Here is a 17,095-nt window from a genome sequence, read left to right as displayed (position 1 = left end):
TTCATTACTGAAGAATGTGATTATTAAACAGTTCTCAAATTTAACTTGATTTCTGAGTGTTTCTGAGTGCTATAATAGTTGGTTCGTCTTCTTTTTCCCACTTGTTTAGTCAATTAGGGAATCAGTTGGTAGCAACATCCCTAACGTAAGACATTTTAATCAAAAAGTCATTTTAAATCCCTGAGGTATGGCAGTATTTAAAATGTGGATGTTTTGTTGACAGGACAGCCTGGTTGCCAAGTACCCTACTAACTACCATACCATAATGTTAATTACATGATGTTAACGTAAGCATTCACCTACCTTTCACCAAACACTGTAGCCTGTGGAGCATAGGCTACAGTCACAACAGCAGCAAAGACGGCTGTCTCATGAAAATGTAGCGTGTATTTCAGGATTACTGTCTTTATTTAAGTCAGTGCAGACCTACTGCAGCAGCCCTTCTTTAGCATTTAAGGATAGAGTAGCACACGTATGCTGCCACTGTCAGTTCCAGAACATTTGCGTGCTCAGTACATCCACTGCCTATAGTCACTGTGGTAAAAAAAAGAAGCCAGGATCGTTATCTCGCATTCTGAGAATTTTGACATTAAACTATATTGTATTGTATCAGTTACGGTGACATCCTACTTTCAGTTACTCCTCAGTCGACTTGTGGAACAAGTTGTGTAATACGTTATCTGTAGTGCAGTCGTGCCACTTCACTGGCACAGGCTTCACTTGGTGTTTTAAGTGTTGATGCTGGTTTTATTTTCTGCTGCAGAAGTTAATGTAGTTGTTATCAGCCTGGTCATATAGTGAAGACTCGTCTGTGACTCTGCTGGTTTGAACTGCAGGGACTGAAGAGCTGCTGACAGAGCTGCTTTCTCCTGACTTTGTTCGGTTTCCTTCTTGTCTGAATTGGTGTCAGTGATTTAAGCAATGTTAATAGGATATATGGTTTGAATGTTGGTTACACTGCAGACTGCTGGCTAGTCCTGGCTGACCACTTGACCTTTTTAGATGGGGTTTCCAGATGCCTCTTAAACATAGACATGACCAACATCAGAGCCAGAGTCTGACCTAGTATTATAAAACCAGCAGCTACAATCCTGCTTTATAAAACTGTATTTCAGTTGATCTGTTCCTGCCAGAGCCTCATTGATTTCAGTGCTGTAGCCACCCAGCTGAAGTCTAAAATGAAGCGCTCACTGTAAGAAGGGTTACTTGTGGTTTGCATAATAGACTATGAAGAGCTTATGACTGAACTAGAAACACAGAGGCTTGACACTGTCACACATTTCTGTGTGCAGCATGCTTGTGAAATATTTGAGCTGTGTTAGACCAAAGTAGTTTTGGTCCCTCCAATGAAACTTAAGATTTTGAGGAGTATTAATATTATTTGCTTCTAATTGGAAACAACATTATACTATCAGGACGTAAAATTGCTTCTCAATTACAAAATGTTGTTGGGTAAAATGTCAGTTTGTAGCTTGTTTCTCAAAAAGCTGTGAGCATTTGCTGCTCAGTATAATGGCCCCCTGCTCAACCAAGCGAGTTTTATTGGCACTCCTAAAATTCACTCAAGCTAATAATCAAGATTAGCACTGAGAGCATTTATAATGGAAAAAGGTCATTATTTTATCTTTAATGGCAGAACAATACTGGAACCCAACAATTTTGCATTGAATAAAGAAAGTGGTGATTGTTCATGAGATGGTTCACAAACAAAGCTGCACATATTTCCTGGAGCTTGAGCCACACGTGTTTTTGCCGCTGCTTCGCCCTTTAGGAAACTACCACCATGTCCTGTGTGTACTCTTCAGTGGGGCAAGTCATAACCAACATGTATTCTTAGAAGTTCTTTATTCTATTTCACAAGCTACATATGTTTACATGAAGTGTTATATGTACTTAAAGGCCTGCGTACGTCTACCGATGACACCATTCATTACCACTAAATCTATTTCAATACATCCACACAACTGTTAGTTGCATGAACTCACAAGTTTATTCAGTTGTGACTTACTGGCAGGAGTTGCCCTGCTGTGTTAGGGGTGGGCAGCTAGAAATCATAGGTGGACAGTTTGGGTGAAGTGAAGTCGAAGGTTTTGGAATTACACTAGAGTTGCCCTTTGGCCCACAGTGATATCTGTGTTTTTATGTGATATAAAAGTGACATTTGCAGTATTAATATAGCAATGCCAGCCAGCTGGTGCTGGTGTGCAAGACGGACAGACAGGTGACAGTCTCAGGTGTACACACTGCTACAAAACAGCACAAGAGAAGGAGGATTTAGTGTTTGTGTTATTACGAGTGCTAAACAAGAAGAGTTCCAGATGGTACAGTGGACACATGTTTGACTCGTTTGCTTAAAGCATCTTTCTTTCAGCTTGACGAGTGAACCGTCAGCTCGGCTCGACACCACCGAACAGAGGCAGCAATACAACATAGCTAACATTAACAGTGCAGTGGATCGTGCTTGTGCCGTGATGTTCAGGACTGCAAAGCAGGCTGCCTTCACAGCTTGTTGTGTTTGTGGATATATTCCTGACTTTAATTATTCATAATATTGTCACATTATCTGTAAGATTAAAGTCAACTGTTGAACGGCGTATATTTTAAAGTAAAGGCTTTGCCATCAAGTAGAACCTGAAGCACATGAAGTACAAACATCACTAATGTCAGATAACTTTGCCGACATGTGGCCAACAGTAATGTTTTAATGTTCTTCAATATTAAAACATTTGTATTGCTGCATAAACATGTGACATAAAAATCAGTCAGTACTTTTAAAAGTTTACGCTGCTGTAAAGTATATTGTTATAGTTCTTTACTTGATGAGTACAGGGACGTGGGCTGACATGTAATCCATTGTAAGCTGATTCTCTACTCTTTGTTTCAGATTATGTGTACTTTGAGAACTCCTCCAGCAACCCTTACCTGATCCGGAGAATAGAAGAGCTCAATAAGGTAGGTTGGCTTTTTGTTTTTTTCAGTTTTATATTTCTCTCAAACAGCTGTGTGTACTGTAACCTGTTTACCTTCTGTAATGCACCAAAACTATAGAATATTCTTCCTATTCAAAGTGGTTACCAGGATATTCTGGTGACTAATTTCATTTAAATGAGGGGGGAAAATGAGACTAGTTGATTGCATTGTTAGTGTTGTGCTGAGCACCAGGAGGACTGCATCAGCCCGAGTGCTGATTGTTGAACACAGTGACTGACGGGTTAAGCCCCCAGTAACCCACCACAATGGTCGCTTTGCTCAGTGCCATAACCTCGTCTTGTACTTACCGGTAGTTTTATTTATAGCCGCCATTAAGGCACAGGAAGCTGCTGGAGTATTGTTATTGAAGACTAAAATGCAGACAGAAAGGCCCACAAACAAACAGCAGCTGTAAAGGCCTGGCAGCGCATTAAAAAGGAGGAGAACCCAGCATGTGGTGATGTCCATGAGATCAAGACTTCAGGCTGTCGGTGCCGGCAAACGGTTTTCAACCAAGTGTTTAAATGAACATTTTATTTTCACTTATTTAATGTGTCCAGTTAGTTTTGAGCCACTGAAATGAAGGGACTAAAAAGGTTTTTAGTGTTTTTGTTCAACCCATCGAATTACAGCTGACAGTCTGCACTTCAACTGTCGTTTCATTCAAAATTCATTGTGGTGATGTACAGAAGCAAAATTAAGCAAAGTTGTCTCTGTCCATATATTTATGGACCTAACTGTGGGAGTAGAAAAAGTTAACTGGAAACCAAGACTTTAGTGTTTGTTTGTGTTTTTTTCCCCCACAAACTTACTGCAGTATCATTACAATGGTGGTAAAAACTGACACGATGGTTCACTCAGTTTCATCCCAACTGAGCAGTGCACGGCTGGTTGACAGGCTACAAACGTGTGACATGTGATGTCACGTGAAAATCTGCTCGCAACACTGGCAGGTTTGCCCACGCACAGGCTGCAAAGTGGAGGGCAGCACTGTGATTGATTAATCCATGGAGAATATCTCGAGTTGATTAATGTTGCTAGATGTCTGTTACGGCCCGGTCTTGGGGTACTGGAACGCAACATAAGGTTTGTAAGCAAAATGACCCCGGCCTGGTCCCCAAAACCACACCAAGCATCAGATTTTGAGCCATCATACATTACCATCTGTAAAGCATCTGATTGGCAACGGACACATTTTTCAGCATGACAATCCCAAGGATGCCAGGATGCATCCTAATTAGATGCCCGAACACCTCAACTGGCACCTTTTGATGTGGAGGAGTAGCGACTCTACTCTGGCTCCTATTAAATGACTGAAATTTTTAAATTTTGTCTTAAAAACATAAAACCTGATTGGAAACCTTCATTTTTGTACTGTGAAGACCACAATCATATTTAACGAATCCATTTCATAACTTAAAATGCAAACATAAACTGTGACTTTCAACAACTTGTGTACAAATTTTGAAAGCAAAGTTTTATACACAACTTTTTATCACTACTTACATAAACAATGCAAACTATTTAAAAATCAGCAGTAACAACAAGATGCAACACGGTGTATTTGTGCCTCTCCCAAAAATGCTTCCTGTCTCACACAAGCCAGAGGAGCGAATCACGCAGGAGCTGTATACCTTCTCCTGTTTTCTACCTAGAGACGGCTTCACATTTGCAGTCTGCCTTTGGCTTTTTGGCCAGTATCTGACATTCAGTAGTCACCTCATTGCTTTGACGCACAAAACCACAAAAAAACTTGAGTACACAGTAATCAGTAATCTGTAGACTTATTATGTTCTTGCATCAGAAGGATCTGTGAAAGCCAATGTAGCTCCAGTACTGGCTTTGCAAAGATGTTCCAAAAAGTAAAAACCTGAGCTGTGTGAAAGATGTTTGAGAACGGAGCACCACCATGCTGCACAGCAGTTAGCAATGAGATGTTCCATAGGTGTCCTTTCCTTATATGTAGCACCAATAACGAAATCCAGCATACCCACCAGAGGAAAAGCGCACACAGCTACATGACACAACAGAGGCCACACACACACTTTGGTTTGTAAGTCCAAAGAACACAAGCCAGTGATTTGTCTACTGGTGATGAACTGTATGCTTGTTTCCAACTCATCTCCTGACTTTCAGAACCAGCTTTTGTTGTTGTTGTTGTTGTTGTTTTCCTTTTTTCGAGTATTTACTTTGAGTACAGTGTAATCACGACAGACTTGTCATGATTTATAGATAATAACTTAGAATCTGGTCGTTATCAAGGCTAAATAAGCCACCAGTGGCTTTAATCAAAGGAGGAGGAAGGTACAAAGTTTCAGTTTTTAGATGATTTTGATGAGTAGGAGGGAATTACTCTAGTGCATCATTCTGGTTCTAATTTGTAATTACTGATTCTTCACTTGCAGACAGCCAATGGAAATGTGGAGGCAAAAGTGGTGTGTCTGTTCAGGAGGCGAGACATCTCGGGCAACCTCAACACTCTAGCTGACAGCAACGCAAGTGAGTAGCAACCAGTGAGCCAGAGCTCCTCCCAGTGCTCATCTTCTCCAGTCTGAGAGCAGCTATGATGTGGCTCCACTCTTTTAATAAACTTCACACTGCAACCCCAAAGCACTACTTCAGCTCTGACATTGAAAAATGAAAGGGGGCAAGTTTTCATGAATGAAAAATGGTGTTTCAGAATTTTTACTCTAATTAATTATTTATTTATTAAATGTTTACACAGTTTAAAATGAACCAGTAAAGGCTTTGATTCCCAACCCCCTGAACCACGGTCGGCCATGGTTGCCGGAAGGTTGCCGGTTCAATTCCCAGCTCTGTCTGTCTTGGTCGGTGTGTCCTTGGGCAAGACACTTCACCTACCGCCTACTGGTGATGGCCAGAGGGGCCGATGGTGCGATATGGCAGCCTCGCTTCTGTCAGTCTGCCCCAGGACAGCTGTGGCTACAACCGTAGCTGCCTCCACCAGCGTGTGAATGTGAGAGTGAATGAATAGTGGAACTGTAAAGTGCTTTGAGGGTCTCAAAAAGTTCTATATAAATGTAAATGTGTACATATATATACATGTAAATATAAATAATAATTATTACTATTATAAAATAAATGTATGAAATGCACTTACATTTGTACTGAAATTAGCCCAAAAACTGCTGGCAGCTACACGCTGGACTTAACTAACTGGTGGGACTCACACAAACACACTGTGCACGTTCTCTTGAGTCAGTTTGGCCCAAGCAGCTCCCACAGTGTTCAGTGGGATTGAGGGTCAGAACTGCAGGCTGCCAATTCCATCCACTCTATTCCCAAATTCTGAATGTGGTCTCTGATAAACTCCTTTCGTTGATGGCAAGTTATCATCTTGGAGTTCAGTCCCAGACTGTGGTGTAATGGGATTACCACAGTCTTGATATCTTGATTGCCTCCAATGATAACAAGCCTTGTTTTTTTTCCAGTGAGGGAGATACCGCTCCACACCATCACATGCTTCTAACTCCACAAGCTAGGAGCTTGCAGACACTGCAGACACTGTAACTGATTCAGTTACTGCAATCATTCACTATAACACCTGATAAGCTATTAGTGGCTGACATTGAGAAATCCTACCAGTGGCTGGACTGAAAGACAGCACAGAGGCGCTAGTCATGGCAGCACAGGAACAAGCTCTGAGCACAAGATCCATAGAGGCTGGGGTCTGTCACACCAGGCAAGACCCCGGGTGCAGGCTGTGCAAAGACGGTCTGAAACAATCCAGCACATAACAGCACGGTCTAAGATGCGAGCAGGCAGGGCATACATGGAGCGCCATAACCAGCTGGTTCCACCCTATGAGCCCAGTGTCTGTTCTGTGTGTTATTAGAGGGTTGAAGCAGTGAGTTGTTGGTAATGGCATGCACACTGCTGGAGACTGATCACTCAGTCATTAGCCCCTCCCCAACACCAGCTCTACCTCCTTACTCCTCAGGCTGCAGTTCTGCAGACAAAGACACGCCCACACGGATGCGTTGATAGTTCTCCCCCTCTCTGTCCATCAGCGCACACACACACACACACACACACACACACATGCTGTTTGGTTGTTTTTGTTTGTTTGGTTTTTCTTTTTAATGGTCATATGTTGGCACTTGTAACATTTGTCCATAATGTGTGCCATCAGTGTGTCTGCTGGCAGCATTCATGTGTCCTCTTTAAAGGTATGGCTGCTCTTTAAAGGAGGCTGAGCAGTCTGTTTCCCATACGTGGTGGATTTAGGAGATGTAGCACACGAGCTGAACATCCCCAGCTGATCATTATTAAATAGCCATGCCGGTCTACATCTATCTATAATATTTAATATTTGCATTTATGTATTATTGTGCTAGATGCCAAAACTACATGTATATATGTGTGTGTGTGTAGGGTTTTTAGCGTTTGTTTTTTTTTTTTGTTTTTTTTTTATCGCTAACTCTGTTTCTCTGGGTCTTTTCCCATGTGTTATAAATAAATCTTGATACCGGTTTTATTTTGTTGTATTTATCCGTGACAACTTAAAGGCCAGTCCGTGAAAATACTGTCGGACATAAACCGATCCGTGGCGCAAAAAAGGTTGAAACCGCTGAGCTAAAACGGCTCCCGAAACATGCTCTTTTGATTTGAATTATGTAGTACTAAAAGCTCATGTTTGGCATCTGAAATGTGATGAATTTAATTTCTAGTGTGCCAGAAAACAGTTGAAGGTGACTGACTAAACGACGGCCTGCTGTGGTAACGGTTCTAAGGACACATTCATGACGTTCAGAGAATGCGGTTTAAATCCAGACTGATTTTTGCATGAATTAAGAGAGAGCTTTTTATAGGATAATTTGCAGATTCTATAGATTCCAAGTCACTGCTAACGTTAAACTTTGTTCATTAGTAAGTAGTACATGATAAGAACCACGATGTTTTCACCTAATTGCATTAGTCTTCGTCAGCAAAGCATGTAAGTGTCACACACACACACAAAGATTTGACCACAACATATTATGTTACTGTAATATAATAAAGACTTCCCAACAAGTCTTGCACTGAACATAATTACAGAGAAAATGAGTCATTGTTGAGCTTTTTAATAGCTGTTAGCTTCCACTGTGCTATGTTAGCTCTCTAGTTAGCCACCAGTACACTGCAGCCATGATGTGTGAGGTAGTAAAGAAGCAATGAGCTGATGCTGGATGGATCAGGTCATTGCTCATGTATAATTGGCAGAAGGGGGGAAAATATTTGCAAGAGAAGACGATAATAATAAAATTAAGAATGAATTCTGGAGCACTCAGAGCTTCACACTGTAACAACAGCCTGACTTCTTCAGTGATAATGAATGAGTGTGTCTGGCAGGTTTGCTGTGAGAAGGGAATTTTTCCCAGTGTGCCACAAAAAAGTGAATGCTTTTAGTTGGAAAAAAATTAGAACATGAATTGACTGTGGTGTATCACACTTGTGGATCAAATCGTGTGTATTTGTAATGCTTCAATGCAAATAGCTACATGGATCAGTAAAGTAATGCAAGAGCACAATAGACCCATTACACACAAGTTTGGCCAAGTCAAATCCAGACTGTCCCCAGCCCTCGAACTCTCAGCCTGGGCCATGATAAGCTGCACAGTCTTTAAATAGAATATAATAGCCTTTTATTGTCGCTGTACGTATGCAACCATATTGTGGGTGCTCCACACCAGCTGTGGATCGTGTAAAATTATAAAGCGCTGTATTCTTACTTGCTTTGACTGCCTCGTGCAAAAGGATAAAGTGGCTACTGCAGGATTCTAACAAACACGTTGTTGTTTTGTCATTGAACATAAAACAGTGCGTCTAATAGGGAAAATGTTTTCAGGCCAGTCTTTGTTTGGTTTTTTTTTTTTTTTTTTTTTTTTACTCATGTCATAAAATAGCTTAATTTCCAAATGTATCCAGTTTTGCTCGGCAGGTGAAACTAACTAGCATTTGGAGTTCAAATACGTCTCGTTACAGGGTAGTTACAGTGTTCCTAATGTCACTGCTTAACTGACTTATCAAGATTGTTGGTGCACTGAAGTATGACGGAGGCACACAGTGATCCATCGTTGACCTTTGTGGGTATAAGTAGTCCTGTTCTACTCTGTTTAGGTCTGGGTTGGTCGCTTCTAGGCCTCTTAGTGCTGAAGAAGTGCACGTTCTGTACTGCTGCTCGTTAGGACCAAACCTTGTTTATTGGACTCGCTTGTTTCATTGCTGCTCCCTCCTCTTCCTCCTTCTTTATACTCAAGTTCTTTATGCAGAACAAAAGGCCCTTGATCTGTCCACAGGGCCACAGCAACCAGTGAGTTAATTGTGATGCATCTGGAGTCTTTGTCAGATCGGGGACAGTGCGTTTCTAACAAAGTATGTGTTTTTCTCTAGAAATGTGCCCGTCGCTCCTTCTGTGTGTGCTGTGTCTTCTTTTGTGTGTGTGTGTGGAGTTGGGGATACATGTTGTGGAGGGGGATGGGCGCTTTCGGTTTGGCACACAGGGTTTCCTACTTTGTCTGGCAGGGACTAGCCGGACCGGTGAAGGGGGGGGGGTTGAGAGGTTAACAGAAAAGGGGTGTGGCTTAAGGTACCATCCCTCTCTTTCTCTCCTGTGCCCTCACTGGCAGGGTTTCCTGTGGTTCAGTGCAGGGGCGGGGTCCACAGAGATGGGAGTGAAGTAGTCCCTCCCCTCCTTCTTACAGCAAATCACTTGACCGCCTGAAATTCAGAATGCGCAATCTAGTGGCGAAACACACTCACACGTGTGGCTTCGTTTTTTCACATCTCTGTGTCTGAAAAGTGTCTCATGGCTCTGCTAGTGTCAGATAATCAGCAAGTCCACTAATAATATTTACAACAATACTAACCAGTGTCAACCTGCACTGCTCTGTGCTGACTGCTGCTTTAGTTTTAATCACTGGAAAATCTACTTTTTTAATTCTTGATTTTTTTGTCATTAAAAAATTAGTGTGCAATTTTTTTTCTTTGAATATCTAAAGCAGCATCTCGCAGTCTTTGTTATTCAGTTACTGTGGTTGGACTGTTGCTCTGCACTTCATTCAGACTTGGCTTCGCTCACACTACAGGCCTCGATACCTCGGGAGTGTTTGTATGAATGAGTGAATGAGGCATGTAGTAAAAACACAAGAACCAGTCCAGTGGTTGCATGTGCAGTTTCTCTCCCTCTGTGCAGCAGTTCAATGTACACAGACTGAAATAAATAGCTGCTGTTATCTGTTTGCTTTTATGTCACTGCAACCATCTTTGGACTGCTTTGCCTATTTTCTAACAGCTGTGGGCCTGCTAACTGCTCTTAATGGTACTGCAGTTACTCACATGTTAATAGTAGTAACATTTTTCTGCCATTTGGACCATTAAAGTTAACTTGAGGACTCACTTTTCAAAACTATTAGATTTTTTCCTACAAGGCTTAGTTTCATTTCTTTCTTCTTCTTCCACTTAAATGGGTGCAGGAATAAATCCTTGGCTATTACCCACCTTCACTGATTTCAAAACACTAAAAGTGTTTCTTTTCTTTTTTTAAACGCTAACTTTTTCTGAACACAACAATACAGCTTTTGGAGTTTGGAGATGTTATTTGCCAGGTTTTAATGAACTTTAAGGTTTGAACATGAGTACAAATCTCACAGAAACTCATCTGAGTTATCAACTCTAAGCTATATAATCGACTTATTTTCAGCATGAATACATGACACACGTACACTTGAAGCCACATGGGGATAGATGAGAAAATGGCAGCTTTGTGGAGGAGCTCTGAGAGGAGTGAATCTGCAAGTGTGACTGTGGTCAGATTCCCAGGTTAGTGCTTCGCTTTCCCTGCGTCCTTATCAATCCTCCTACACAGCTTTCCTTGACCTCATGATGTTTTCCATCAAGGTCAGGACGAGTGAGTAGCAAAGGAGATGGGAGGTCATTTTTGGATATACCAAAGGTGTCTTCAGTCACAGGATTGTGTAGCAAAGCATCTCCAGTGTTTGCTGCAGTAAAACCAGTCTCTGCTGGAGGGTTTACTTGATTTGTCTTGTGATCTCAGTCACTGCATGAAGTTTCACCCATTTTTCTCTGCCTGCTGTGTCCACATTCAAACGTTACAAGTTATGTTATAGCTGTAAACTCAGAGGTTCGCGTCTTCAGTTCCTAACAGTGACTCTTGCTAATTCTGAGTTCTTTCTGTGTCTAGGAGAGTTTGAGGAGGAGTCAAAGCAGCCACAACTGTCTGAACAGCAGAAACACCAGCTCAAACACAGAGAACTCTTCCTGTCTCGACAGTTTGAATCTCTACCTGCCACTCACATACGGTAAGTGACTACCAGCAGAGCCTTATCACACACCTGCAGTTTAGTTACAGCTCTGACAACAGCCATGTGCATTTGGGACTGATCTGCTGAGAAATGGTCCTGGCTGTAACCATTCTCACCCATTGAAGGGGTGATCAAATCTGTCCCTGCACAGCACCATACATCACCGCTCCTGCCATCACTTATTCTTTCCTCTGTAGTCAATGAAGTCCTAAACTTGACGACTGAATTTGCTTCTAAACATTTGCCCATCAGTTCTAGTTTGTATTGTTACCTAGTTTGCTAAAGATTACAGTGATCGTAGAGAAAGACAGTTTGAGCGTGGTTTAGGGCTGGGCCATATTATACCGTTCACGGTAATACCGGTATAATGTTAGGCAACGATAGGAAAATGAAATATCGCGATAGAATGGGAGTAAAACGCGCATGCGCAGTGCCTTTGTTTTCATACGCACATGACCGATTGTTGAGTGAAACAGATGAACCAGAATTGGTTTGTAAAAATGGTGCAACTTCAGTGATGTGGAACTGGTTTGGTGTTTGTCCGTCAGATACACAACAAAGCACATTTTTTTGCAGAACATGCAAGCGGCCGTCGTTATTGTTGTATTTGTCGGACTAAGATGCTCTTAAATCTGGGAGTAATCTGGGTCCTAAACTCTGTATTCTTCAGGTCAAACAAACACTGCAGCATCACTGAGCGTTAAAAACTGTCTAAATTCTTTCATCTTTAATAAAACGATCAGCATTGCTGCTTTACCAGGTGTAACAATTCAGTTTAACTTCCAGGCATCCATGAAAACAAAATTTATTACATTTAACGGAGTTAGAAGTTAGCAGGAAGCTAGCGGAAGTTAGCTCGCTAGTTTCGCTAGTTACCTAAGCATGATATAGCACGTTCTGACTGAGAGATTTCTGAAAAAAATCAAACGTACAGCTCTGCTATCACTTCCAACATAAATGAAGGCAGGAAACTAAACAGCAGTGACGTTTGTAGGGTTACTGAAGTTGGGCTAGCTGGTATATAATGATGTGCTACGTGATCGCTAGCGACACAGCTATGTTAGCATGACATAAACAGTGAAGCTGGAGGATGAACACTAAGGTTCCTCATGGTTAGAGACAAATGCAATCGCATGGCAGGATGCTGTAAACGGACCAAACGTCAGTCAGGAGAACAACTGAGATAATCCATCCACAATACAAGGCTAGTCATTAATATACTGCAACAACATGGGAATAGAGCAGCTGCCAGAGAATTCAACATCAATGAATCAATGGTACAGAAGTGGAGGAAGCAAGAAGAATGAGTTTAATAAAGTTTGATTTATCTGACTGCTTTGTTTAGCTCAATGTGCCTTATGGTCCAAAAAATACGTACTGCACACTACAGTTTAATGTTGCAAAGCACCTCTTTTTAACTTCAGTGGATATTATACATGGTTATGCTCAGGATATGTCAGCCCATTTCTACTGGAAATGCCTTTTGGTTAAACTTTCAGCAAGGAATTTGCATTTGCACTGTTACATTTTTATAAAGCTTTAATGTACATAAAAACCAGCTTCTTGTTTAAGTGAAAATTAATGGAAGGTTGTCTTTTTGCGCTAGTAATGTTGTGGAGTTGTATTTTGTCTCGCATCAATTATATCGTCAGTTATATCGTTATCGCAAATTTTCAAATGTATATCGTGATAAATATTTTTGGCCATATCGCCCTGCTCTAGCGTGGTTATTGGTGTCAAGGACTCCAGAGCAATGCTGTACTCTCTTACATCAAAACAGACAGTTGAGCTATCCGCTTACTGTGACCCCTGAGGTGTTTCAGCCATGTGCTACTGAGAGGAGGCCCTGGACTGGGCCCAGGACACCAGGATCACACCTCTTGGCTGGTTTGGGAACACCTCTGTGTCTCTGCTTAGACTTCTGCCCTGAAACCTTGATCCAGACAGGCGATGAATGGATGCGTGTTATTCATATGTTGCACCTTGTTAAAGTCAAAAATGATTTCAAGCAGCAAAAAAAATGAGCACAAAAAAGGCTTGACACTACTTTTTTTTTTTTAATCCCCTTTTTTGGGGACTGAATGCGGCAGGGATGTCATCAAACCAGATTTTTCCTTCTTGTTTTACTTACTGAGAAGATGCATTTGTGTCTTTGACATCCTCTCTGTGCTCTCCTCAGGGGAAAATGTAACGTGACCCTTCTCAACGAAACAGATGTCTTAGCCGGGTACCTGGAGAAAGAGGTAAACATGCCATCTGTTTATTTGTCACATTACTTTGATACTTAATTGTTCGCTTCGATATTTCATATTGCAAAGAGAGTGGCACTGTGAAGTGGCTCTAACCTTTGCTCTGTTCTGTCCAGGACTGTTTCTTCTACTCACTCGTATTCGACCCTGTCCAGAAGACCCTGCTAGCAGATCAAGGCGAGATTCGGGTGGGCTCCAAATACCAGGCAGAGATCCCTGATAAGCTAGCTGAGGGTGAGCAGCAAGCGTGTTCAAGTTGTTTTAATACATTTACATTATTTATTTTGAGGAGGCGTTGGTGTATTAGTAGTTCAAGCCATTTGTCCCCGTCTCAGGTGAATCAGACACCCGGGTCCAAGAGAAGCTGGAGACCAAGGTGTGGGATCCCAACAACCAGCTCAAAGATCCTCAGATCGACCAGTTCCTGGTGGTAGCGAGGTAACGCTCGCCTGCCATCTGCCACCCGACTACATCGTCGTTGCTACAGCTTGTTTCCATGGCAACTTCTAAATTCGCCAGTTTTTAGATCATGTTTAGCATCATCTTGTGTCAGTACAGAACGTGGCATCTTCAGGTTGGTTGGCTGGTTGTGGCCAATAGACTTTATCATTATTATTAGACTGAATTAGTTTATATTAGCTCGCCAGTGACAGAACCGACCGCCAAACTCAGGGAAACGAGGGGACTTCACGTTTGTGCTGTCGCTGGATGTAACAGTGAGTTTTATGTTAAGAAACAGAGCAGATACTGTCCACTTTCACTGTCTGAGTGATTCTTTGTTGTTTGGCTAGCTGCACGTTGTAAATGAGAACAGTGTGAAGGCGAGGCTGTGGTGCGATCAGCTGATACGATCAGCTGATACAATCAGCTGATACGATCAGCTGATCGTATCAGCTGATACGATCAGCGGTATTTTATATAATAAAATAATCTCTTTTATATTAGGATGCTAGGATTTCCAATCGTGCTTGGGTAAGAAACAGTTATGTTTCCTTACATTTCACCAAGTTAGTGGTTCTGTTATTAGTTAGCTAACATAGTCCAAGTCTGTGAGCAACAAATAACCAACCTGGTGATGTCACGCTCTAAACTGTACTAAAACATTAAACTTTAAGCACTGATTTCTTAAATCCAGCTGCACAGACAGAGTTACGCTCAGTGCTGTAAATTAGCCTTTATACATGCAGTATTTCATGCCCACTTTGACATCACATTAGTTTTTATCAAACAGTGTAAATATGATGCGTGTTGTCACGGTACATAGTGTCATGCTACAGTGGAGTATGTAAAGCTTGCCTTTAAAGGCAATTCTAACTGAAGCTACCAGTCAGGTCACACAGGGCCTCAAATGGTTAACACTGAATGTTTCCTGGTTTTTACTGAGCAGTCAGTGGTGTGTTTGTTTCAGGGCTGTGGGTACGTTTGCTCGGGCCCTGGACTGCAGCAGCTCCATCCGCCAGCCCAGCCTCCACATGAGTGCAGCTGCAGCATCCAGAGACATCACACTGGTGAGACATGAACACTAACCAAAGCCTTTAAAGGTTGCTATCATACTCCACCTGCACTAACACAGGAAATAATGAGCAATGACGGGGCAGTGCTATGGGTGAATTTTTAGTTCATAGCAGGGCTGTGCGATATGACCAAAATCTCATATATAAGACATCTGTCGTCCTGACAACGATATAAATCACAAAAATGTCACATTTTCTGTAAATTCTGTGAATCTCAGGCAGCTCAACTTGCGTGAAGTGTTTCCACCTGGGCGTCACGTAGCTGGAGTCGAGTGTTTTAACCGATGCATGAAACGAGACATTTTAGACATAAGTTGTAACGGACACCATCTTTCAAAGTTTGAGTCTAAGGTTTGTTTTTTAGCACCTGACGTCTCTTGTTTTGCTTCTGCTCAATAAACTCTTTCATGTGATTCAGTTTATTTTGAAAAGTCTCAACAGGACCTTGAGCTTGATTGTGAAGTGTTACGTGGAAAAACTGACAAGCGGACAGCGGATATCGCTTTTACAAATCCATTTTCTTGATTTGAGACGTTTAAATATGACACTCTGTGTACGTGGTGTTTCCACGATTATCTGTTGAGACTCGTGTAACGAGCTTTTTAGTCTGCATTGGGTCATACTTTGGGTGATAATGGTTTTATGACGCCCAGCCCTACTTTGTGTGTCACAAAGGGGATTTGTGCACAATAGGGCTGCCACGATTTGTCGACTAGTCACGATTACGTCGACTATCAAAATCGTTGACGACTGATTTAATAGTCGACGCGTCATTTGAAGCTTTGTAAGATCACAAAAGACGCAGGAATAAGTGGCAGGATTTAAGAGTGTAATAACGGACTGAAACAGAAGATGGCAGCATTGCATGTACAAGGATGTCAGCTACCGTTAAACCCCGAAGAAGAAGAAGAAGAAGCAGCTGTGTCCCAGAATTCATAGCGCGGCCCAGCTCAGTTTCCAACAATGGCGGCAGTTAGTTAGTTTTAATGTTACTCTTATTATTCTTTCTGGGTCACAAAATAAACGTTTAACATGTTTTCAGGCGAGAATGTAGCTGTGTAAACCTCAAATATCTGCTCAGTTTATCAAGACACCACATATTTTCAAAAGCGCTCCGACGTTTTCGGAGACATCTGTTACCCACTAGCTCGTTAGCGAGCCGGGGGCTAGGCTCACTAGCGCCGTGAGAACACCGGACTCCCCGCAAATCGTTTTCAAACCCACCGCCGTCTTTCGCTACTCAGGTTAAATATATATGAGTCACTTAGATAACTTAAAATGTTATTGTTTGGCTTTTTTTTTTTTAGTATTTTATTTGTTCCTGAGTAAATCAGTTTGTCTGAGATTAAAGTTATAGTTTTTACACAGCTGAATAAACGTCAAGCAGACAGCTGATTATCAGAAGTGTGAGATGCTCCAGAATATACTCCAGTGTCCTGTTATATTTTAGATAGCAAGGAGTTTATTAAACTTCACCGAAACAATCTGCAAATTTCATTAAAATTTAATAAACTATCATCTTGTCTTTATTTTTAGTTAGCACAGACCTTAAACACTTAAAGCTGTAAGCTAATGATAGTTATATAAGAGCAGATGCTGCTGGTGCAATAAGCTGTAGTTTTACGTCCAATGGATGATGATCTGATTAGTCGACTAATCACAAAAATAATCGGTGACTAGTCGACTATCAAAATAATCGTTTGTGGCAGCCCTAGTGCACAACAGCTGACTTGCAGGGTTCTGTATTGTTTGTGTGCGATGGAAAACTTTGGTCAGTCGTCTTACTCCCTGTCTCTGCCTTTAGTTCCATGCTATGGACACACTGCAGAAGAACAACTATGACCTGGCCAAAGCCATGTCCACCTTGGTTCCTCAGGGAGGTCCGGTGCTCTGCCGCGATGAGATGGAGGAGTGGAGCGCCTCTGAGGCCATGCTGTTTGAGGAGGCGCTGGAGAAATACGGCAAAGACTTCAATGACATCCGCCAGGACTTTGTAAGCTCTCCTCAGTGTTTTTCTCTCACATTATTCACGTGGGCA

General features: G+C 41.8%; 1 protein-coding gene across 1 annotated transcript in view; it reads left to right on the top strand.

The window, feature by feature from the left end:
* mta2 (metastasis associated 1 family, member 2) overlaps positions 1-17,095 on the top strand; it is a 31,703-nt gene that overhangs the window by 7,930 nt on the left and 6,678 nt on the right. Inside the window, exons 2-9 of the mRNA XM_080878036.1 lie at positions 2,885-2,952; positions 5,376-5,469; positions 11,174-11,291; positions 13,474-13,537; positions 13,660-13,777; positions 13,879-13,981; positions 14,952-15,051; positions 16,862-17,050. Coding sequence (XP_080734162.1) covers positions 2,885-2,952; positions 5,376-5,469; positions 11,174-11,291; positions 13,474-13,537; positions 13,660-13,777; positions 13,879-13,981; positions 14,952-15,051; positions 16,862-17,050 — 854 coding nt within the window. The remainder of the gene's footprint in view (positions 1-2,884; positions 2,953-5,375; positions 5,470-11,173; positions 11,292-13,473; positions 13,538-13,659; positions 13,778-13,878; positions 13,982-14,951; positions 15,052-16,861; positions 17,051-17,095) is intronic.

This window comes from Rhamphochromis sp. 'chilingali' (genome assembly GCF_963969265.1).
Source record: "Rhamphochromis sp. 'chilingali' genome assembly, chromosome: 1".
Lineage (NCBI taxonomy): Eukaryota > Metazoa > Chordata > Actinopteri > Cichliformes > Cichlidae > Rhamphochromis > Rhamphochromis sp. 'chilingali'.
Note: the sequence above shows the minus strand (reverse complement) of the source record. Positions and strands in the feature narration are given on the sequence as shown.